The sequence below is a fragment of the Leptosomus discolor genome, chromosome 1, assembly GCF_034619465.1.
Source record: "Leptosomus discolor isolate bLepDis1 chromosome 1, bLepDis1.hap2, whole genome shotgun sequence".
NCBI classification, from domain to species: Eukaryota; Metazoa; Chordata; class Aves; order Leptosomiformes; family Leptosomidae; genus Leptosomus; species Leptosomus discolor.
The window spans coordinates 218,094,888-218,117,981 of NC_141391.1; the positions used below are offsets into that span (position 1 = coordinate 218,094,888).

General features: G+C 56.8%; 1 protein-coding gene across 1 annotated transcript in view; it reads left to right on the forward strand.

The window, feature by feature from the left end:
• Positions 1-7,605: 7,605 nt before the first annotated feature.
• TNPO3 (transportin 3) overlaps positions 7,606-23,094 on the forward strand; it is a 41,371-nt gene continuing 25,882 nt past the window's right edge. The window contains 3 exon segments of the mRNA XM_086475272.1: positions 7,606-7,668; positions 7,670-7,732; positions 22,209-22,409. Coding sequence (XP_086331398.1) covers positions 7,606-7,668; positions 7,670-7,732; positions 22,209-22,409 — 327 coding nt within the window.

The window sequence follows — 23,094 nt, forward strand, 5'->3', positions numbered from 1 at the left end:
AGAAGAGAAGAGAAGAGAAGAGAAGAGAAGAGAAGAGAAGAGAAGAGAAGAGAAGAGAAGAGAGAAGAGAAGAGAAGAGAAGAGAAGAGAAAACACTCGATCTGTGTCTATCTACTACAAGTCACCACAAAATTACCACTAGGTAAGCAGGTACATACATACATAATTACAAGAATAAAGCAAATGTATATTGCAAGTCATTCCATAGTGGAATGTTCTAGCTAGTGACGTATTTACAAAAACATACAATAATAACAGACATTATATTACATACAAAATATATAATAGGTATAAAATATTAAAATAATACAATATAAAAATAATAAAACAAATAATAAAATACAAAATAACACAACATAATGGAGTTAGAACAGGCTAGAACAATACTGTATCTCTCTATGTACCACAAGTCACCACAAAACTTGACTCGGAAGGTATATACCTACATGTATGTGTGTGCACATATATATTGCGAGAGTAAAGCGAATATACCAATATTACAAGTTATTACAGAAATCCAGGGAGTGACGTAAGTACACGTAACCTGTTACCTCTCTGCAGCTTTACAAATAAACACAAGCACAAATATAACCACAAATACAGACATAAACATAATTAATTATAAACACAAACCCGAACATAAACACAGACATAAACACCATCGCAAACCCGAACCCCGACCCCTCGCTCCCCACATTGGTGCCCCCCAAGCAGCTCCGGGGTCGGGGTGGTTGGTGACGGACGAGGGTCCCTCCGCGATGCCCCGTGTCACCGGGCATCCCCGCGAGGGTCCCTCTGCCTGCGCCCACCCTCGGGTCCGTCGGGGGGTCCCACCACAGCAGGGGGGGGGCTCTCGCTCACCCCCAAACCCCTGGGGTTCGGCTCATGGGCTGGTGGATCCCACTGGGCACAAAGACCTGGTGGTGTTGAGCCATGGATTTCTTCATTAAAATCACTATAAATTACTGTTTCTATAAATTACTATTAGTGACTGTTACTGCCCACTATCACCACAGTATAAAATACTGTCAGTAAGTGCTAATAGTAATATTAGTGGTAATAACACAGACTAATAGTCACAGGAATAATACAGATTATTAGCAATAATACAGTTTATTAATCTGTAATGATGTGATTGCACTAATCTGTATTAATTAATTCTATAACTTCTTTATTACAGACCACTAAATTACTATTACACTGGTGACGAGCCAGGTAAAAGGGTGTGACAAGTCACTACAAAATTACTACCAGAAAAGCAAATACACGCTCAATATTACTAATTATTCCAAATTACCGCCAGCAAAGCAACAAGGTTCTTACGATCAATCACTGAACAGGCACACATCTATTTAGGTATTTAATTTCGGGGCATCACCTCCACTTTGAGGTGTCACCACCATCTTGGGGTGTCACCCCCGTTTTGAAGCATCACCACCACTTTGAGGCATCACCCCCGTTTTGAGGCATCACCACCGTTTTGAGTCAGTACCCCCATTTTGAGTCAGTACCCCCGTTTTGAGGCAGTACCCCCGTTTTGAGGCATCACCATCGCTTTGAGGCGTCACCACCATTTTGAGATGTCATCACCGTTTTGAGGTGCTGGCTTCTGCTCTCCCAGCTGGCCAGTTCATCACCGCGGTCTCTCTGCCCTGTGCTCATCAAGGGTGTCCCTGGCTCCTGGTTGTGTCTGTCGAGGACACGCCGGGTCCCCAGGCCAGCAGAAATCCTCCTCGGCCGGTGGTTTTCCACGGGTCACCTTTATGGCTGCTCCTATGCTCCATTCCTTGGCCTATGGCCACTTGGGGATCACCAGGAGTGAGGCCACAGTGTCCCTGGGGCATCCCTCTGGCCTCCTGATGCGTGACGTGGAGGACACCTATCCACCATCAGGCCCAGTGCTGTTGGTGGGACTCCTGAGCGGGTTCACCAGTTGAGACATGAGGGTCCCGCACCCACCATTGTCACAGCGATCTGGTACAAGATACAACCCCAAACCCACCATCCCGACAGCCAGAGGCACAGCTGATGTCACCAAACCACACTGTGCCCGTGGTCCCAAGTCTGGTGGCCACCACCACGGCCATGCGTCCACTGGCGTCAGCGGCAGACCCCGAGCGGGGATGGCTCCTGGTGACGTGCTGCCGAGTGGCGTCTGTGTCCTGCTTGATTGGTTTAGATTCGTTAGTGGAAACCCAACGTGTGATATTTGTTAGCACACAAACGCCTCCAGGCCTGAAGAGAGTCTACACACCAATTATGTACAAGGCCCTGGTTGTGTTGGAAGTGAAATATTAAGTTTTTAGACAAGGACCAAGATGTGGCATGGTGCAGGCCTCTGCCCACCCTGGAGAGGGGATCTTGCAGGGGTTGGTGCCACCAAGCCAGCACCGCCAGGGTCTTCAGATGGTGGGCCAGCAGCTCTGCCCAAGGTCATCATGGTGTTGGCCAACCGAGCGCCGTGGGTTGGAAGAGCAACTGGATTCCGTTAACTGAATGAAGTCCTTAATGAAAAAGGACTTGGTCCAAAAAATTGGACCAAAAGGGATTGTGATCTGCACAGCCAGATGTGTCTTCTAGGCCACGCGTGTTCCAATCATCGTTAGTGCTCAGCCAACCATTATTCTGTAAACTGGTGAAAATTAGGACTGGTTAAGTTATCGCATCTTTGGCAATTCGTATTATTAACACCCCATGTCAGCTGCCAGAGTTCCAGATTGTCAAAAATATCATCGTTTGTAATTGGGGATTAATTACTAGAGGTCCATGAGGTGGCCAGGTGAGGATCATTAGGAGCTGCTGTTCGTTGGTCCCGTTTAAGTTGGGCGTGATTGCAAAGCGGCGTGTGACTACCACGGCTCCCCTGCCCTGCCCTGGCTGAGTTTGTGCCTTGGGGTGTCGTAACGCTTCGGAAGGCTGCGGTCGATAATTTGGGGTGCTGGGGAGTAATTACCCCAAAGGAGGCTGGTACCAGGGTGCTTTGGGGGCAGGTTTTGCTGACCACCCAAATTCAGCATCTAATGGTGGTAGAGCCACACCAACAACCCAATTCGTTACCCACCGGAGAAATCGTGTTTGTAAATTGAACGGTGCGATGGTCGTCCATCCCTGGGAGAAGGGGAGGAGCGTTATTGTCATTGCCAGATGTGACCTCATCGTTACACGATAACGATTACGAGAGGGAAAGGAACTTAAAGGAGTTTCCCCCCCAAAACGGTTCTTAATCTGGTACTCCTGGGTTGCCCACACGTTGGTCTTGACTCCAGGCCATTTGCCAAACAAGTGGTTGGGATGAGGAATAAGCTGAGACCAAGGATCCAGGGAAGACAACCCACATACCAGGCGGTTTGGCGACCCACCGCTCGGAAACGAGATGGAAGATGCTCCCTGATGGTGGAGCATCTTCCATGTGGAGCTTCAAAGAGGTGTTTAGAATGAGAATGGTCTTAGTGCAGATGATCGACCTGGACAGCTGGTCCAACAGACAACTGATGATCATCATTTACGCCTGAAGTTGAGGTTACACCGTGGTTGCCACCAAAAACTTTCCAGATCGGACGGTGAAGACCAGTCACGGTCTATCGGTTGTCTAAAGCGGCGACCATGGCGTCAAAGTGACGTTGCCACCCATGATACGGGCAGGGATTGGTCGAGGTTTGGGACTCACTGGTCCGAGTGCCAAGTTGCGGTTGAGTTTCCTGAGTCCCTTCAGGAAAACCATTGGGCTGGGGATGACGCGGGATGTGGAAGATCCACCAAATTCCTCCGGCTTCAGCCCCTCTCTGTACATCTTTATTTTTGAAACGTGATCCACTGATGGCGCAAACCATGGTCCTAATCCCAAAATGACGTCATTCACACGAGCTTGAGGGCACGGGTAGGCCATACCTGAACGACTGCCAACCTCTAGCCCGGTTTAAAAATGCTCCCATTTATTGGGAGTTCTGCGTCAGGGACCTATAAAACTTATTTTCCACAAGGACCACAGCATCTACCACCCCTCAGGCTGTCCTAGGCAGGCACGTGGCCAGCCCGCCGTCACGCCATCGGAGGTGGAGAGGGTGTGGGTGTCACACGGAGGATCAATATTAGCGCTCTTCTGACGTCCTTTGCTTGGTGGTTCCACCCGGGTCCCCCATCCACGCCCTAGACCTGCGTCATCGGACCAAGCCGTCGTGTCCTGGGGGTCCCCCTTGACCCAGTCACGGTGTGCCACAACCATCACCACCTTCGGGATTGCGCTGGGCCGTGGGATTCCCCGGGGAGCAGGAGCAGACTCTCCCCATCTTTCAAGGACGGTGAGTTGGGGCCATATTTTAAGGGTACATCTCCAGCGGCAGGTCCAGTATCCAACAGGGAAGGACCCAGGAGAGGTTTATCCCACGGTGACCACCACGACGGGATGACCTTGCCACCCCAGGGTTGGCCCAAGCCATATAGAAGTTAATTGGGCTTTATCAGGAGGTTGTTGCCACAATCCCTGTTGGCATCCTCCTTCTGAGGGTCCTCTACGTAGGCTGAAGGCGTCTCCATGTGTTGTTGGGCCATGGGCTGATGTAAAACATTGTGTGTCAAGAAACGAGGTGCCTCCTCGTGAGCAGCTGTCCATCCCCGTCCCCAGAAGCTGCGCTTCTGCAGGGGGGGGCAACTATAACGAACCCTGGGATGAGGTCTCCTCAGGATCCTGGAGTTCCCAGGACTTGTAGGAGCTTCTCATTGAAGGGTGACCTCGACCTGGGTGTCTCCTGCGAGGTGTGGGAGGGAACGTCACTCCTAAAAATCAAACTCTTTGGCTGGGTCCCCATCATTCACTTTCATGGATGGGGAACCCCTTCCCTTCCAGATGGGCTGGGGTGTGGTTACACCTTCTCCAGACCTTATGGGAGGATTCTCCTCGCCATTAAAATGCCATCTAGGTGTTGATGTACCGTCACCTCCTGGTTCTGGTGGGATTTGTTGGGCTTACAGACAGGGGAGTTACACGGGGAATGAGTTTGCCAAATAACTCCCCTTTGTTCTCCATCCCAAATAAGAGCAGTTCTGGCCGGTGTGGCTTCGGGGCCGATGTGACGTTGTCCTACACGAGTCACTTTTGGGGACAACCTGGGATAGGAAGGAGGTAGACACCTCGGTTGGTGTTTAACCCACAGAGACCACTGGGTTTTGATTCTGAGGCTTTGCCACCCAAACGCCCAATGAACTCATGGTCTGGAATTTTAATATATCCATGCTTAATATATTGATGTTATACAACAGTTGGCACGGATCCCAGAGCTTCTGGGTGTGAGGAACTGGTCTGACTGGCCTCTCCTACACCCTATTTCTCCAGAAGACCCCACAAACAGCTCCGTTTCGGGTCTCGCTCCTCTTTGTCAAGGTCTTTTTGTGCCAGATCCTTTGATTTTAACAGGGGGGCTCCGGTCTCCGGTAGGAGTTGGTGTTTGTACCAAATTTGTACCAAACCTGGGTCTGGATCAGCCCCCGCATCTGTGTTTGGAGCTGGAGTGTGGGACCTCAATCCTGGGAAAGTGCGTGTGGGGGGGTGTCTGGATTTGACCCTTTCCCATCAACGCATCCAGCCAGAAACGTCAACGGCGGCGCCAGAGGAGCCAGAGGATTAACCCCCGTGTGGTGGCTGCTCCACACCGGACAGCAACGTCAGCAGGGCCGGGGATGCCGGCGCTGTGCCAGCGGCCGGCCGCGCTGCCTCACCGCGGACATACCCGGCCCCGGTCCCCCCGCGGTGAGGGGGACACGAGGGAGGCAGAGAAACGAGCATCGCCCCCCAATTTGGGGCTTCCCCTTGCTCCCGCCGTGCTCCGAGCCGAAGCAGAGGGGTAAAGCAGAACCGAACCCCCCTCCCACGGGGTTCGGGGGTCACATCCCGGCCACAGCACGAGCCTGGCGGGGATCCCAGGAGCGGGGCAGGGAGAAGCCCCCCCCCCTGATCCTGTGCCGCTGCGGCAGCTCTTTTCCCACCCATCGGCGGGTTTGATGATCCTCCCAACTCCGGGTATTCGGGGAGGAGGTGAAAAAAAAAAGGTCTGAATTACCCCAAGGTGACCCTGTCTGGTGGAAAATCCCGTCTCTCCAACCACGGAAGGTGCCGGAGCTCTGGCCACGGGTGGGAGGGATCATGCTGACCCCAGAAGTGCTCAGCACCACCCGACCATCCCACCACGCTCCTGGCTTCTTCCCTGGGGTCGCGTTATCTCCTTGCAATTTTTGGTGGGACGAGGGCTCCAGGGGAGTAGGTCCCGTGGGTCAGCCCCTTTCCTAAAAAAAAATAAAGGAGGAGGGGCAATGGGACCCCAGTGGGACAGGGTGATGGTACTGGGGGGTGATGAGACCCCAGTTGGACAGCTTAATGGGACCGGCGGGGGCAGTGGGACCACAATGGGATGGGTTAATGGGACTGAGGGGTGGCGGGACCCCAGTGGGATGGGGTAATGGGACTGGTGGGGTGATGGGATCCCAATGGGATGGGGTGATAGGACTGGGGGGTGATGAGACGCCAGTTGGACAGTTTAACTGGACTGGGGGGCAGTGGGACCACAATGGGATGGGTTAATGGGACTGCGGGGTGGTGGGACTGGGGGGGGCAATGGGACCCCAGTGGGACAGACTGATGGGACTGGAGGGTTATGGGACCCAAATAAGACGGGTTAATGGGACTGGGGGGGCGATGGGACCCCAATGGGATGAGTTAATGGGACTGGGGGGGGGGGGGGGGCAGATGGGACCCGAGTGGGACAGGGTGATGGGACTGGGAAGGGCAACGTGACCCCAATGGGTGAGGACAGTGGGACTGGGGGGGTGATGGGACCCCAGTGGGACAGACTGATGGGACTGTGAGGGGCGGCCGACACGACTCCCCCATCTTGGGCCATTAGGACTGGGGGGGTGACTGCTCCCAGCACATCCCGGCTACCAGGACAGGGCGGGGGGGGGTTACGGGCCCGGGGGGGGGGGTGGGGGTGGGGTAGGTGTGTGATGGGCCACACCCCCCCCAAGGCCGGGCTACCGGGAGCAGCCGGGGGGGGGGGGGGGGGGGGGGGGGGGGCGATGACCCGACAGCGGGGGGTGCCCGTGGGCTCCTTCCCGCCGCGGCGGGCGCGTCCCTTCCGCGGGGGGGGGGGGGGTGTCGGGGCGCAGCCGGAGCGCTTTACCCGACGCACCCCCGGAAGGAGCCCGGCGGGACCGTAACGGGCGGGGCCGGCGGCCCCGCTGCGGGGCCCGGTGAGGGCGGGGGGGAGGGACGGACACGACACGGCCCCGAGGCGGGGCGGAACGGGGCGAGAAGGGCAGAGAGCGGCGGGGCCGGCCGGGAGGAGCGAAGGGCGGGCGGGGAGAGCGGAACGTCAGGGGCGGGGGGGGGTGGGTGGGGGGGGGGGTGGGGGGGGGAGGGAGGAGGGAAGGCGAGCGGCGGAACGTTCTGCCAGGAGCCTCCGGCTTCCGGAGGGGACCTTGTGAGCGGTGGAAACCGCCCCGTCCCGGTACCGGAGAGCGCAGGGCGAGGAGATGGCGGCGGGCGGTAACGGCGGGCGGCGCTGAGGCGAGGAGGGAAGGGGGGAAGGAAGAAGAAACGGGCCGGCGGATCGAGCCATGGAGGGCGGCGGGGGCAAGCCCAGCCTGCAGGTGGTTTACCAGGCCGTGCAGGCCCTGTACCCACGACCCGGACCCCAGCGGGAAGGAGCGGGCGAGCTGCTGGTTGGGGGAGCTCCAACGATCGGTGAGACCGCGGGGAAAGGGGGGAGGACGGGGAGGACGGGGGCGGGCGGAACGGCCCCCCTCGGGCTTCAGCTGCGGTTTGAGGGTCCTTCCCCCCCACACACCACCTTCTCCCAGCACCCCCCCCACCCCCCCCCCCACCCCCCTCCTCGGTGCCCGGTACCCGGCGGGGAGGCCTGGCTCCCCCGCGGGCCCGCTCCATCCGAAGCGGAGCGTGTGTGATGGGGTTGATGTGGGTAACGCCGCTCCCCCCCCCCCCCCCCCCCCCCCCCCCCCCGCCCCCCCGAGCAGCTTTTGGGGAGCCCCAGGCCCGGCTTTTGTCACCCTCCTTGCGCGGTTTTTTTCTCTTTCATAGCAGGGAAAGCGGGTTGGCGCCGTTGGCGCGGCCCTCACAGCGGCTGCGAAGGAGCAAACGGCGCCGGGAGGTGTGTTTTTTTTGGGGGGGGGTGGTGGTGGGGAATCTAGGGTTCGCCTCGACCTTCTCCCAGCGCCTGAGGTGAGGGAGATCCCAGCCCCATCGTCACCCCACGCCGGACCCCCTGGGGGGCGGGGGGAGGCATCGCCCTCCTGCCCCAGCAAAGGCATCGGTGGTGGAGCTGAAGCCCCGTTCCTCCCCTCTAAAGTCCTATAAGCGACGTACGGTGAGCTCTTTCTCCCCCCCCAAACTTTAGCCTTGAGGCGAAATTTGGGTGTCAACGTGTGTTTTCTGGCCTTGGTGGAAGCAGATTCCTTCCCTCTGGGCTGTAAAGCTGGCGCTGACTTTGTTTTCTCTCCTCTCCGAAGCCCATTGTTTCTCCTTGTCATCTTTTGTGCTGGCGCATCCCTCCCGGCTCAGCTCCGCTGCCCTTTGTGGCACCGCGGTACGTCGGGTTTTTTTTCCTCCTCTGCTCTTCCCCCTCCCAAAAATCTTTGATGGCTGCTGCTGCCTTCCCAGGAGAAGTCCGATCCATTTGATCTCGCGGGCTGTGACTTCTGGAGGAAGTTTATCTCCAAGCCTGAATCCCCAGGAGCGTTCCCCTCCTCTGTGCCCTCCCGAGCGGGTTGTGCAGGGCTCCCTTCAGCTCCATCAGCCCCCCACCAGCTCGTAAACCTTTAGACTGTTTGTTACCACAAACTCATGTTTCCCCCCCCCCCTTTTTTTCTTTTAATTTACTTCCACGCCGGGTTACATCCCCGCTTACCACGAGAGTTCGCAGCAGCGTTTCTTTCCGCAGCTATGCAAAGACATACCCGTCAGCGGGGGGTGGGTGTGTTTTAAACAGCCACTTTCCTCATTTCTCCCCACCCCGGGAAGGGGGTTTTGCCTTTCAGAAAGCATTTGGGGGAGAATTTGCGTTCTGTGAAGGGGCTCAGCGCCGCTGGGCGGTGGGTCCAAGCCCACGGCGGTTCTTCGGTGGGGCCGAGTCCCTGCCCCAGAGCAGCCTGAGGATTCTGACTTCTGCGCCGCGTCGGGGCACGAGGGGAGTTAACGATGGTGCAGGGAACACGGACCCGTGCGTGGGGCAGGTCACCCACCACGTGCTGGGAGGAGCTCGTGGTCGGCCGGTGGGGCAGAGTGGAGCACCGGGGATGGGTGAGGGGTGCGACAGGATGAAGAAGAAATCTGTCCCCAGAACCAAAGGGGGATCCCTCAGCTTTTCAGAAAGGAATCTCCTGTCTCCTCGCAAGAGAAGTGCCCTCAGAAATCCCTTCCCTTGATTTTAACAGGGGGGCTCCGGTCTCCGGTAGGAGTTGGTGTTTGTACCAAATTTGTACCAAACCTGGGTCTGGATCAGCCCCCGCATCTGTGTTTGGAGCTGGAGTGTGGGACCTCAGTCCTGGGAAAGTGTGTGTGTCGCTCTGGGCTGACTCTGCTGGTGTACGAGGGCGTTCTAAACACAAGCGGGGCGCTAGCTCGGCTCCAGGTTGGCGGCGTTTCTGCTCCTCGCTTTTTACTTGTGCTTTTTGGCCTGATCCTTTCAAATTTGCTGGGTCTAAGGATGAATTCCCGTTGTTTTCCAGACCTTTGGGCTCTCTGGGGCGCAGCCTGAATTCATCCGGCGCGTTTGAGCTGCTCTTTCTTGAGTTTATTGCAACTTTCAGGTGCGAGCCGGAGGAAGGTGGGCGCTTTTGATAGCGTTAGTGTCCTAGCAGAGAAGAAATTGGACTTGCCCCCTCGTTCTCGTTAAGGTGGGGTGAGCTCTGCAGCGACTAACGGAGCAGTTGGGAGCGAGCCGACGCCGCGCTCGTCACCCCGTGGTGTCGGCGGTCGTGGTAAGGGGGAACCCACCGGTACGAGCGCGCCCCGGCCGCGATAAAACCGCCTGGTGGTTTTACTGGTGGGTAGGGGGATGGTGTTAACGGTGCTTCTCGGCAGCTTCTCCCTGCAGGCACGAGGTGGTCTGATCCCTGTGCCTGAAGGAAAGCTTGCGGTGAAAGTGCGTGACTGAGGGCGTAGGGGGCTGGGGGCCGAGGTCCGGTTGGACGTCGGTTTTTTTGGTCATGAGGTGACAGAAGCTTCGGCCGCTTCTTTGTCAGGTGGAGCGGGGGGAGTTGGGCTTCACGGGGGGAGTTGGGCTTCAGGAGCGGCGGTGGCTCCTCGCGGGGTGCGGCGGGAGTCGGGGTGCCCGGGCCAGAGCAGAGGCTGGAAGCGGGGAGCTCTTCTTGGGCTTGTTGGGGCGTGCGGGGACTGTCCTCGGCGCCGGCGAGACCACACCGTGAGTCCTGCGTCCCGTTTTGGGTGTCACAGTGTGGGAAAGACGTTGAGGTGCTGGAGCGGGTCCAGAGAAACTGGGGAAGGGGCTGGAGAACAGGTCTGTGAGGAGCGGCTGAGGGAACTGGGGGTGTTCAGCCTGGAGAAGAGGAGGCTGAGGGGAGACCTCATCGCTCTCTGTAACTGCCTGAGAGGAGGTGGTTGTGAGGTGGGGGTTGGTCTCTTCTCCCAGGTAACAAGCGATAGGACGAGAGGAAACGGCCTCAAGCTGCGCCAGGGCAGGTTTAGATGGACACGAGGGAAAATTTCTTCCCCAAAAGGGCTGTCAGGCACTGGCACAGGCTGCCCAGGGCGGTGGTGGCGTCACCATCCCTGGAGGTGCTCAAAACCCGTGTAGACGTGGTGCTGAGGGACACGGTTTAGTGGTGGCCTTGGTGGTGCTGGGTTAACGGTTGGACCTGATGATCTTAAGGGTCTTTTCCACCCCAAATGCTTCTGTGATGTGGGACGTGCCAGGGAGGAGTTTGCTGACGGGCGGTCGCGGGAGCAAGTGCCTGGAAGGTGTGTTGGAAAGCGAAGGTCTTTCTGCTTCTTTTTTTTTGTGCAGAGAAACTGAACTTTGATGTTTTAAGTTCCTCTGCACTCGTGAAGACACACGTGAGGCGCAGCCTGAGCTGTAGCAGGGACCGGCCGGCTCGCTTTCAGGTCGGAAAGGCCGTTCCTGAAATTAAAGCCTTTCTTCCTCACACAGCTCGTTACCCCTTGGAGATGCAAGTCCTCTTATTATACCTCTGGTTTAGCCATTTAGAGAGAGAGAACGTTTATAAATGACGAACGTGGAGCTTATCCTGCCACCCTCCATCCGTAGAGCTCCGGGTCCTCCTCCCCTCCTGAGCGTCCTGCCTGGAGCGGCGGGAGCAGAAGCCCGCTCGTAGGACCTGCACGTTGGGCCGTAGCTTTTTAGGGGAAGAGGGAGAATCAAAACTCCTTTGCCATTGAGCAAAAGGAGCTAAAAGAGCAGCTTTATTCTCTTTATTTCTACAACCATTTATTTCAGAGCTTTAATTTATTTTTTTTTTGCCAAAGCCGTAGAGTTTTGCTGCACGGGATTCACAGAAGGCCACTGAGACCACTCCAACCTTGAGGCATCTTTAAACAACCTGGAGAAACAGCAATGAATTGTGTGGACACTGAAGGGTTACTGGGGTGAAGCAACGACATTTTTAAAGGAATCCGTAGGCTGAATATCAAAAAGAAATTATTTGATCTGTACTCCCTGGCCGTGTTTTCACTGCATCCAGTGGAGCAAGATCACCGGGGCTGCTCAGTCCCTCACGCTCCACCACCCTGCTCCCTCGTATGTGGAAGTTCACCAAGGAGTCAGCAGCCAAACCAGCCTTCACCCCTCCTCCTCTCGCCTCGACGAGGCGTGGCGGGCGAGGTGTCACTTTGGGGAAGGTGCAGCCTCGGCCGCGAGCTTCAGGGGAGGGTTTTGCCTCCGGTGGTTGACGTAAAACTGTAAAAGCAGAGAGTGTGGTGGGGTTTGGTGCCTCAACAGGGAGAATAACTGATTCTCTACTTCAGCTCTTTGCTGACGGTCCGCCGTGATGAGCCAAAGGCTTGGAGTGTCGCTCGCTGATCCTCAGAGCAGCGGCCGCGCCGGCCGAGTGCGCGCTTGTCGTTAATATTTTGTGGGTAAAGCCTCCCTGTATCTCGAGCTGGATCAAGTCACTGGGATTTGATAACCTGAAGGTCCTTTCTTTGGCCTCCCTTCCGTTCCCAGCCCATCTCTGCGCGAATGACATTCGAGCAGATATTTGCTCTCGATACTGTCGGGATTGGGTTGCCGCTGGTTTTCGCGTTTCTGGAGTCGTGATGTTGTGTTCGAGGTCTCGCCCTGTCCCAGGGTGGTTGTCCCAGGCTGGAGCCGTCGTGGGGAGCAGAGGCTAAAGCTGAAATGTCACTTTGGGTGTGCCTGGATCGCCCCGCGGCGCTGACAGAGGGGTTGGTAAGGGCACTGGTAGCCGTCGGCTTGGGTGGTTCGGATTTGTCCGTCTGCTTCGTTTTCGTGCCTTTTAACTGCTGATTATTTCGGGGGAACGAGGCACATCGTGACAGAGTACCTGGAAGACCTCAGTGATGTCTTTAAATACGTGACGGGCGAGTGTCAGGAGGATGGAGCCAGGCTCTGCTCGGTGACGGCCACTGACAGGACCAGGGGCAACGGGTGCAAGCTGGAGCACAGGAGGTTCCACATGAACATAAGGAAAAACTTTTTCCCTGTGAGGGTGGCAGAGCACTGGAACAGGCTGCCCAGAGAGGTGGTGGGGTCTCCTTCTCTGGAGACATTCCAGCCCCGCCTGGACACGTTCCTGTGTGACCTGCTCTGGGTGGTCCTGCTCTGGCAGGGGTTGGACTGGGTGATCTTTCGAGGTCCCTTCCCACCCCTGCCACTCCGTGATCCTGTGAAGAGCAGTGATGAGCTTGCCTGTGTCTTGTGCAGCGCTGAAGAGGTCGGCTGTAGGTACAAGTTTACCGAAATCACAGGGTTTGAGGATCATTCCACCAGCGAACCTACGCTGTACGTTTGGAGTTGCGTAAAGGCTGGTTCCAGGCTAGTTGGAGTTCCAGAGTCGTGCCAAATGGAGGGAATAGACTTGCTACAGATGGGCTCAGCGTTCCCATCCCGATTCCTTCAGCGCTTTCTTCATTAGTTTGTCTTTGGAGCGGAGTCTTTGGAGTGAAACGCGCGGTGCGGGTGAGCGGCTGCGAGCTGGTGCGTTGGGTTTCTTCGGCGTGGATTAAGCGTAGGTTGGTTTGTGATTTAACGTTGATTCATAAGGTGCTTTCTAGGAGGTGGAAATTATATGTGGCTTGTAGCCAGACAGGGTTCATTTAAGTGACTAATTCTGATATGGATTTCCTTCGATCTGTCCCTAAATTTAGTTTGATGATAATGTTGGGTAGAAGTATAACCCCTAATTAAATTGAAAAACAAACTCAAAACCGACACAAAAAAACCTTTCACCAATTGAAGCGTGCTGGAAATAGTTCTGGAATCCTTTCCCAAACCATTTTAAGGGAAACAAAGTCGCGCTGCCCTTGCGCCCCGTGATCGGTGCGGCGTGTGTGGAGAGGAGCCCGCGGAACGCCTGAGAGACGGATCGTCTCTGCGAGGAGGACGCGGGAGGCGAAGGCAGGCAGGCGCTCGCTGCCTTCCCTCTTGCTCACAAACACCAGTTAAAGGGCTGGAGTTGTCCCACTAAGCCAACGGGGACCCTCCGTCCCAAACCAGGGCGCTGCTTGCCGAAACCCGCGTGCGGGAGATGCGGTGGAGCTGCTCGCAGGCCCTGAGGGCGTCAGGCTCATCGCTCTTCTGAAGGCTGCACCAACTTTCTGCCTTCCCTGCTTGAAATAACGTCACGGGAAGGGCCATCTTTGAGGGTCTCCAGTCCAGTCTGAGCAGGCTTCAAGCTTCGTGGGGTCCCGTGGCAACGGCGGCGTGGCCGTCGCTCAAACCGTCCTGGTCAACAAGGCTTTAGCCGGACCCAAACCTCGTGGTTCAGATTGCCAGCAAACCAGTATCAATGAGGAATCCCCAGGCTTGGGCAAGAATGCTTGTGACTGGTTATCCCAGTAACCAAGGACGGGGTTACTGGGCTTGATCTGATGGGGGTTTTTTGGTCTGTTGGGGCACTTGGCCAGTTGTACTGGGCAATTGTGCATGGGTGGCTGCCACGGAGGGACAGCTGCTTCCAGCTGTTTTGGCACATCTGAAGGAAGGATGGGTTTAAAAGTGTCGTTCCGGAGATGAGCTGCTCATGTAAAGAGTGTGGCCACCCTCGCCAGAGCTGGAGGTAACCCTCCCTCCTGCAGGATGGAGTTTTGAGAGGTGGTGGGATCTTGACAGAGCTCCGGAAGAGGGTCTGGGTGCCGGCACGCGGAGGGGAGACCTCAGTCACCCTCTGCAGAAGGCGCTTTGTCTGTTGCCCAGGCATCGAGGTGCTCCAAACGGCAGCGTTGTGTTTGGCCCAAGTCCTCTGCGGATGCTAGTCCTGGGGTTTTTGAAGCCTCCAGCGCTGCACGTCAAGAAATTGGCCCGTATCTGGCCAAAAGGAGTGGGTAGAAGAGGCTGTGGCAGAGAGAAAGCTGTGTCTTCTGGGCTACCAGTGGAGAAGACAAGTTTCCTGACCAACCAAGTAGCCTCCTGTGATAAGATGGCCAGCGCGGTGGATGGGGAGAGCAGTGGATGTCGGGTTCCTTGATGTTTAACAAGGCTTTCAGCACAGCGTGGGTGCTGCTGGATGTCTTCAATGATCACCTGGATGATGGGAGAGATGCAGCCCCACTCATGGATGGTGCCACGCTGGAGGTGTGCTTGGTGCTTTGGAGGCGGGGCTGCTTTTCCAAGGGACCTCGGTGGGTGGAGGAACGGGTTCACGGGGACCTCGGGCGGTTCAGCAAGAGCCAGTTCAAAGTCCTTTCCCCGGATGCAATCGCGGGTCGCTCTGGGACCACCAGCTGGGAAGCAACGTTGTGGTTCGGGGTTTAGGAGACCACGTTGCCCCTGGGCTACGCTGGGGTGGATAAACCCTGGAACGAAGACCAGGGTAAAGGAGATCTCCGACCTTGGAGACACTCACAGCTGCCCTGAATGGGCCTGACTTAAGTTGCTTCTGCTTTGAGCAGAGGGTTTGACCAGACACCTCCGGGTCTGCTGCTTCCAACCTTGGTTGGAAGTTCTAAGGGTTTAGGGGTTTCTGCTGTCTTAGCAAAGTCTTCCTTGCTACGATGTAAACCTTCCACGGTAGAGATCGCCTACGGTAGCAGTTGAATCCTTTCAGGGATGGGGCATGAGATTATAATCTGGGGGGGGGGGGGGGAAATGCAAGTTAAACTTGTTGGTGGAGGTTCAGAAGGAAACGCTGCCGCTGCGGCAAGGTTTTACCAAAAGGCCCACCACGTACTTGCCTTTTGAGCTGGAAGCTCTTGATTCTCCCAGCGCCCACAACTCAAAATTCATCTTTGTGCTCTTTTGGTATCCGTCTCTCAGACCGGCCCATTTCTTCCTTACGTTTGCCGGGCTGGAAAAGGAGATTTGGGGGATCTTTGCTGGACTCCGTCATCAATCCCGCCCTCGTGGCGAAACCACGACTCCAGCGCACAAGCTGCCTTCTCGACAGTGAGTCTGGCCGGCAGGCTGTCCGCTGGAAGGTGTCTACCTTTGCTGGCCTCCCTAAGTCCTCTTCAAAGCCTTGTTGAGCAGAAGGCTTGACTTTGAGCGCGCTCCCTTCGCCTGAAGCTCGCTTGAGCTCCGCGCGGGGGTGTCCGTTCGAACCGTCCTTCAGGAGCCAGCGTGAGGCCCCAGGGAGAGGCTGCTCCATAGCAGAGCGGGTTTGCCAGCTGGCTTGGCTTGGGCATGGTGACCTTGGGCAACTGGAGGTACCATTTGACCGAAGAATGGAAACAGGCAGCTCTTTGTCAGAAGGCCGGGGTGTAAGAGAAACACTTTGTGGCCGCTTTTCGAGCGTGAAGCCTCCCCTGTTTTCACAGCTTTGTGGCTCGAGCCAGCCTTTGCCTAAAGAGGATCCGTAGAATCTAGGGCTGCGTTAGGAGCTCCTCTGGCTGGTGCTTCAGCTTCTGTGTAGGTGGAAGGTTTGTTCTTTGTGTAACCTTTCCACTAGTCCATGACTGGATGCTCCTTTCTCCCAGGTTGGCTTCTCCAGAAAGACTTGTCCGTGAAGGTTTCTGGCTGGAACGAGCGAAGTTGAGCTGTTGTGGACTCTCTCCCCCAGCGCTGGCGCCCGATGTGGTGCAGCACTGAATCCCTCCCTCTTACTCGTGGTCCTCTGCTCTGTGCTAGGAGATTAAATTCTGGTGGAACTTGCTCGTTTCTGGTGCCCATCTAGTTCTAAACTGGTTTGGGAAGTTGGGGAGCGGTCGGGCCTCCAGAGCTGCTTAGAGCCGTCGGCACTTGGTTAGATGTGGAGAGCGAAACTCCGTGAATTGTCTTAAAATTCGCCTCTCTTCGAGTCTTTTGGTGCCTCACGTTCTGAAGGGAGGTGGTGGACGCTCGTGCAGGACCCTCGTCTGTCTTCAGACTCAGGCTGGTCAAAGCCAAGTGCAGGTTTTCGGGGATGCTTCCTGCCACGCTCCATCCCATGCCGGCACCTCTCGAGGTGTCCTGGCCATTCTTGGTCTCCCTGCCCAGCCCTCATCCTTCAAAGGACGTGGTGCCCATTTCACCGCCCTCTCTCCATCTCCGGGGTCTCGCCAGCCCAACCGATGTCGCTTCTGGCAGGTGGTGGGCCTGGAGGAGGAGGTGGTGGGAACCAGTCACGTCCCTCAGGAGCTGTAGCGTTAAGCTCGTTGCCTTATGGATGGTCACGTCGTAGTCCCGGGGCCAGAAGGTGCTTCTGCGGGGGCTGGAGAACCGGTGAGGTGTCTGCAGGGAAGGTGACGACGGTCCCTTTTCTCCTGGAGATTTCTGGCGTGGAAACGCTGTGGTTTGGGTCCCAGGCCCACGACTGGAGCTGAGCGGGGGGAGGTTTGGTTCTGCACCAAGGCTGGTAGATGTGTCCTCCTACCTAAAATTCTTCTGCCTCTCGGGCAGCGCGTCCTCTTTGGAGCAGAAGAGGCAACGTTACCTCGCTTGGAGAGCCCCTCCTGGTTTCCAGCCTCCCCTTTGGGATCCTTTCTGAACTTCCTTCTGCCTGCAGACCTCCCAGCTCTTCTCTCCGTGAACGGTGACGGCTCGCCAGCTCCGTTTCCGCGGCCCTTCGCACCGAGGTTCTCGCCTCAAGTCTGTGCTGGTGTAAGAGCTCGGGCGGCAGCGTCGTGAGCGCCGAAGAGCGGCCTGGACGTGGGGGCACGCGGCTGCTTCCGTGGACGAGCTTTGGGAGGGCGAGGCTGGGAGGTTTGGTGGAGCGGTGGCTGGTTTGGGCGTGGGGTTACTCGCTCTGCTCAGGTGCATTTTTCTTGCCCCTCTCTCGGAAGAAGGTTTTTATTTATTTAAAGCTTGCTACTCTGACGCTTCGCTCATGAATCTTAACGCTCCCGTCCTCCAGCTGATGATCTCGGCCCTCTGGATGCCACCAGCACGGTGAAACTCGGCGTCGGTCCTCTCTCCTCGCAGAAAAGCGATGGAACTGCAGAAAGCAAACAGCGAAATGGTGAAAAATACGTTTGATCTTGGTCGAAAACGTTTTCAGTCACAACTTTCCGGGGTTCTGACGCTACAAGAGGTCTCTGAACACGTGCCTTCTCATCTCCCTGCGGGTTAAAATCAAAAGAAATGCTGCTGTTTTTTGCGGGGAGGGTGTTTTCTTTGTGTGAAGAAGAGCCCCCAGGCTCGCCTTGGTCACCTCTTTGTCTCTCGCCGTTGCAGCCGTGTAAATACCCACCTCGTCTTTCATCCCCGTGGTAAATGCCGGGCTGGAGGCGTTCGGGTTTGATCTGCCGGGGGCATCAAGCCGAAGCCCTTTGGGTGGTGATGATCTTCGGAGCTCAGCCCCAAGGGCCTGAGCTCTCTGCCTGCTTTGTGCTCGTTTGTTTTCCATTGCTTGATCAAAAGTGAACTTTGAACCCCAAAACGAAGTTAGGGAGACGGTGAAAACGTGAAGAACGGTTTGGGTTGGGAAGTGAGGACAGTTTTTGGGGCGAAGCGACGGTTGAGGAGACCCTCGGGGGCGTCGCCCTCTGCGTGGCCAGCGAAGGGGGTGGTGTTGCCCAGCCTGGGTTGGTTCATCTTCGTGGATCTCTCTGGAAATCCCGTCGGAGCCGAGCCTGTTCGTAGGCGAGCGTGAGGAACGAGCCTTTGTTTTCAGATCCTCCGCGACAGGCTGGAGCGTACGCTGGCGGAACAGCCTTTTCTGCCCCGGCGTGCTCACACGGCCTTTTTTTCTGTAAAAACCCCCCAAATCCACAAGACTTGAGGTGGTTTGTGGAGATCCTCCTTGCGCAATCTGATGGCGGTGGTATGGTGTCTGGAGGACGCTTTTCGCTCGCGTTTTCTGCTTCAGCGAGCTGTTGGTCAACGCTTCACTCTCAAATCGTTCTCTTCTGACACCTTGGAAGTGCTTTGTCGTCGCGTCCTTGGAGAAAATTCCCCGAATCGCAGAAGTTTGGGTCGGAAGGGACCCTAGAGACCATCTGGTTCCGTGGGCAGGGACACCTTCCACTAGACCAGGGTGCTCAAAGCCCCGAAGAACGTTAATAAATACTATGGAAGGGTTATTTTTTTTTTATCTGTACGTTGATTGGCACGCGGGTAATCGTCGCTGGAGCTGTCTGAGGGTGCACAAGCCAACTTCTTTCAGCTCTTGGAGGGTTTATGTCGTTTCTGACTGCGCCGCCGTGAGTTTTGGGCACGGCAATAGCTTCTGTTAGTACCGTCAGTCGTTGGTGATCACGAAACCATTCATAATTCTGCTGTCTTTGTGGAGTCAGCGGCTCCCAGACGGTTAGATTATCGCTCGTGTGGCAGAGCTGGCGCTCTCTGGGTGTGATTTTTTTTTTTTTAATTTTTTTTGGCGTGCTTTTTGGTAGACCCTCCGTACACGCTTCCTGCCGAGTCCCCCCTTTCTGCCCCCGTGTCCGTCACTGTTCAATCCCAAACGCTGCGGAAAATACGTGCTGGTTAATACAGCTGAGAGAGTTTTTAGGTGTGAGTCGCAGCGGGTCTGGTGGGATTCTAGCTGTTGTGGTTGCTCAGGTTGTTAAGGGCTCTTTATTTATGGCTAGCTTGGGGATTACCCGGCGAGCCTTAATAAACCCGTGAGGACGTTTCCATCGGAAATGCCTCCAAATTTTTCTTACTCCCCGTTTTGAAGTCCTTCATGGGCGCGTTGTACGCCAGGAATAGCTGGAGCTGTCGGGGAAGGCTGATGTAACACTCCGGGGTCACCGAGGGCAGCTGGAAAGGAAGGATCAAAGCCTGGAGGCCGCTAAAGAGCTCGTCCGAAAAGCTCCAGCAAGACGCTCTCCTCGGCCATCGCGAGCGGCGGCGGCTTCCAAACCCGGCGAGCGAGCCCCGGTGGAAGCCGCGAAGAGCGGAGCTGCCTGGATGGGGCAGGGATGGACGCGCCGGCCGCTCGGGGGGAGCCCAGCGCAGCGACCGCGCCTCTTTTGGGGCTCTTTCGGCGTTTAGCTGCAGTTTTTTGGCTTCCCTTTGTCTGGGTTGAGCTGAAGGGAGGAGGGGAGGGGAGATGGGAGGATGCCAGGGGGCTGAGGGTCCTTGGCATGTGTCAGTCTTGTAGCTGGGGGCTTTCGGAGTTGACAGTCAGCTGGGGTACCGCGTTACGGGCTAAGATGGCTGTAGAAATGTCTTCCAGCGAGATTTTGGGGAGTAGATACAGGAGCTGAGCCTTGTGCCGGTATCAAAATGAGAATTTTAATGTGCCGTATGCAAAAAAAGACTGGGTTTTCGCCGGGAAGGGGACTGGGTCGTGCTGACCTTGACCTGAAGTCTCGAACAAGCTGGCAAACGCTCGTGGCCTCATCCCTTCCCCCTGTGCGATAGGCGGCAGCTCCTTTTCAGGTTCGTGCAGCGCAGAAATTCCCGGCGAGTTCGGTAAAACGAGACCTCGGTCTGTCGTGGCTCCTCTTGGCGGGGGGCGAGGGTAGTGCCAAGGTGCCCTTGTGCAGAAGCTTGGGAAATAAAAATATCCAAGACCACGGCGGGGGTTTTATGTCAGGGGGATGCCCTGCCCGAGCTCTCCTTTGCTTGCCAGGGGGGCTCTCGGAGGTAGGCTGCGGCGCCTCCCGGACCTCGTCAACCCAAACTGGAGTTTCAACACCAAAAAACCCCCTTTCTTTCCCCAACAGGGTATCGGCTGCTCTTGTGGCTTGGCCTAAGCGCCGAGTCCCGCTGTGCCGGGCAGCCCGGTGCAGCGCAACGCTCTGCTTCCCCTGCGGGTGAGCCCTGGGCACAGCCCAAAAGCTTGGGGTTTTGGGTTTTAATTTTCTTTTTTTCCCCTCCTCGATGCCAAAATGTAAGCTTAGGAGGAGAAGGTTGTGGCTGTGAGGGACTAGGGAAGGCGACAGCCCGGGGCTGCTTTTCCACGGGGGTGTTTCCTCCAGGCAGAGCCAGGAGGTGGCTGCTTTTCCCGGGATTTCTGTTCGTCGGGGCGGTTGGAAGTGCGTGAGGGACGGTAACGTCCTCCTCTAGCGGTGGCTGGCATCACCGCCGGCATCTTTGCCTGTAAAGGGTCTTTTAGCGGCAAACAGACAGAATCCTCTGCGCTGTAGGTGATTTCGTTATATTAATGTATATTAGTTGAATGTTATAGATATAAATATTTTAGAAAATATTGATAAATATAAATATATTCATGTATTTAATGGTTCCTTTCACTGTGCTGTTGGACCTGGACAGACTTCATTTTTATATATATACACACACAGACGTGGATAAAGGAAATCCTCCTCTGGGGTGGTTGGGGGGTCCCGCCTCGCTGGCCGTTAGCACGAGGCTTTTGGGGAACTCCTCCTTTTGGGGTGCCATGTTTGTCCATCTGTAATGTCTTTCGTCTTCCCCAAAGAACAAAAAATAATCAGAAATACCCGCCACCTTCCAGTCCCAGGGCGCTTTCACCTTGGTTTCTGTCCGATAGTCGCACGCGCGGGGTGGGGCGTGCGAGGGGATTTAGTTCAAGCTTAAGGAGGCACAGAAATGCAGATTTCGAGGGGTTTTGGAAAAAGAAAACGTTCGTTTTTAAGAGAAAAAAAAAAAAAAACCCAACCCAAACGATTTAACCAAAACTAGAATGTGTGGTGGCTGTTTCGGGAAAGGCAGAGTGGTTTAGTGGTTGTCCGGAGCCCTCTGCGGATCTCCTTCCTTCCCAGGACTCCCCAGACCCGAGGGTTTCTTCCCAAACCGTGCCGACGTGCTCCGGCGGTGGCCCCGCCGTCCCGTGGTGGGGTTTGGTGACGCTTGGTGGCCCAGCCAAGCTTTCCTCCCCCGCCTTGGCTTTTTTTGCCCCCCAAACCCTGCGCAGTGGGTGCTGCGGCGCTGCCTGGGGACGTCGAGGGCTTGGCCCCTCTCAGCGAGGCGAGGGTGGCGCGGGGGCCGCCCGCCGCCCCTCTGGGTCCTCCCCGGGGCGCCCGGTCCCACGCAAAGGGCAAAGCCTTCGGCCTCGTCCCGGCCAGGCCGGGCAGAGGATGGTTTCCCTCGTCGCTGGCTCCCTTCCGAGCTCTTCGGCGCGTCTGTGGTCTGCTGGGGTGTCACCCGTCCCGGTGGGTGCTCTTAGATGGGCCCAGTGGCTTCAGCCTTGCGCTTACCCGTTGTCGTTTTGATCTGGGGAGCCCTTGATCCCGTCCTCCTGCTTCCCTTTGTCCCTGGCTGGGCTCTCGCCGGGTTTATTGCCGTGTGAGAGGCGCAGCGATTGCCCGCCTTAGCCCCCCGCCCCCCCAAAAAAACCCCTTCTTTTCGACGCTCTTGACGGCAAGGGTGGGCGTCAGGTCCCCTCTCTGAGCTGCTCTCCTGGAGGGATTGTGGCCACCGAGGCCGTGAGCGTCTCCGCCGCCGTCAGGGCTGGGCTGGAAGCTGCTCTGCTCGTTAAACCCCTCGGGGAGGGGGGGTGTCACGGCCCCGGCCCCTTCGTTCGCCAGCCCCCGCGGGCTGAGCTGTGCCGGCAGCGGGGCGGGGACTGTCCTGGTGAAAATATTGGGGGGGGGGAGAGGCTGCGATTTCTGGGGGAATTGGGGCTTTCTCTGCTGGTCCCTGCTGGGGTCGCTCCGCCTTCCCCTGCCCCGCTCGCTGAGGGTGCCGTGCGTTTGCCTCCAGGTCCACGCCTGGGAGATCTCGGACCAGCTGCTGCAGATCCGTCAGGATGTGGAGTCGTGCTACTTCGCGGCGCAGACCATGAAGATGAAGATACAGACTTCCTTCTACGAGCTCCCCACGGATTCCCACGCTTCCTTACGGGACTCGTTGCTGTCCCACATCCAGAACTTGAAAGACCTGTCGCCGGTCATCGTCACCCAGGTGGGTGCCGAGCACGGGGCGGGGGAAGGAGCCGCTCGACAGCGGTAAAGCCTGCACCGTTCAGTCCCAGCTGGCCGTTGGGAGCAGACTGGTAGCCAGGCTTGGGGCGCAGCCCTGCTGGAGCCGTTCCTCACCGTACCCACCAGCTTGGGGAAGGACGAAGAGCTGCTGCGGGTCACACCGGGGGTGGCCACCTCCGGCTTTTGTCACTTCTGGGGTTGTTTTGAGCCAAAGCCCTTGGTCTCCTTTGGTCCCTTTCCCTCCCAGCACGGAGAGCAGGGAAGGCCGATGCCTGCAGCCAGGCCGATGCCTGCAGCCAGCCCCCTCGTGTCTCCCAGTACAGAATTGTTTGCCCTCCTTCGTTATGTGGTTCCTTTATTAAATCACTGACTTCATCCCCTTGTTTGGGGTTCGGAGAGGCTGAGAGGAGGAGGAGCTACTCCCGGGGTTTTCCTTGTGCTCTGCGATGGAGGGGCAGAACGTTGACCTGCCCAGCCCCGGGTGAGCGGGGAGGATTTCTCCCGAGGTGCTGGCACGTTCTCGGGGATCCCATTCCCACCCTCCCCACGTTTCTGGGGCACGGGGGGGGGGGGGGTGTGGGGTGTCTGACACCCCCCGCCCTGAGGCGAGGTTGCCTGTCCAGCCCCTAAATAACCCAGGGGGGAAGGTCCCCCCGCGGGGACGG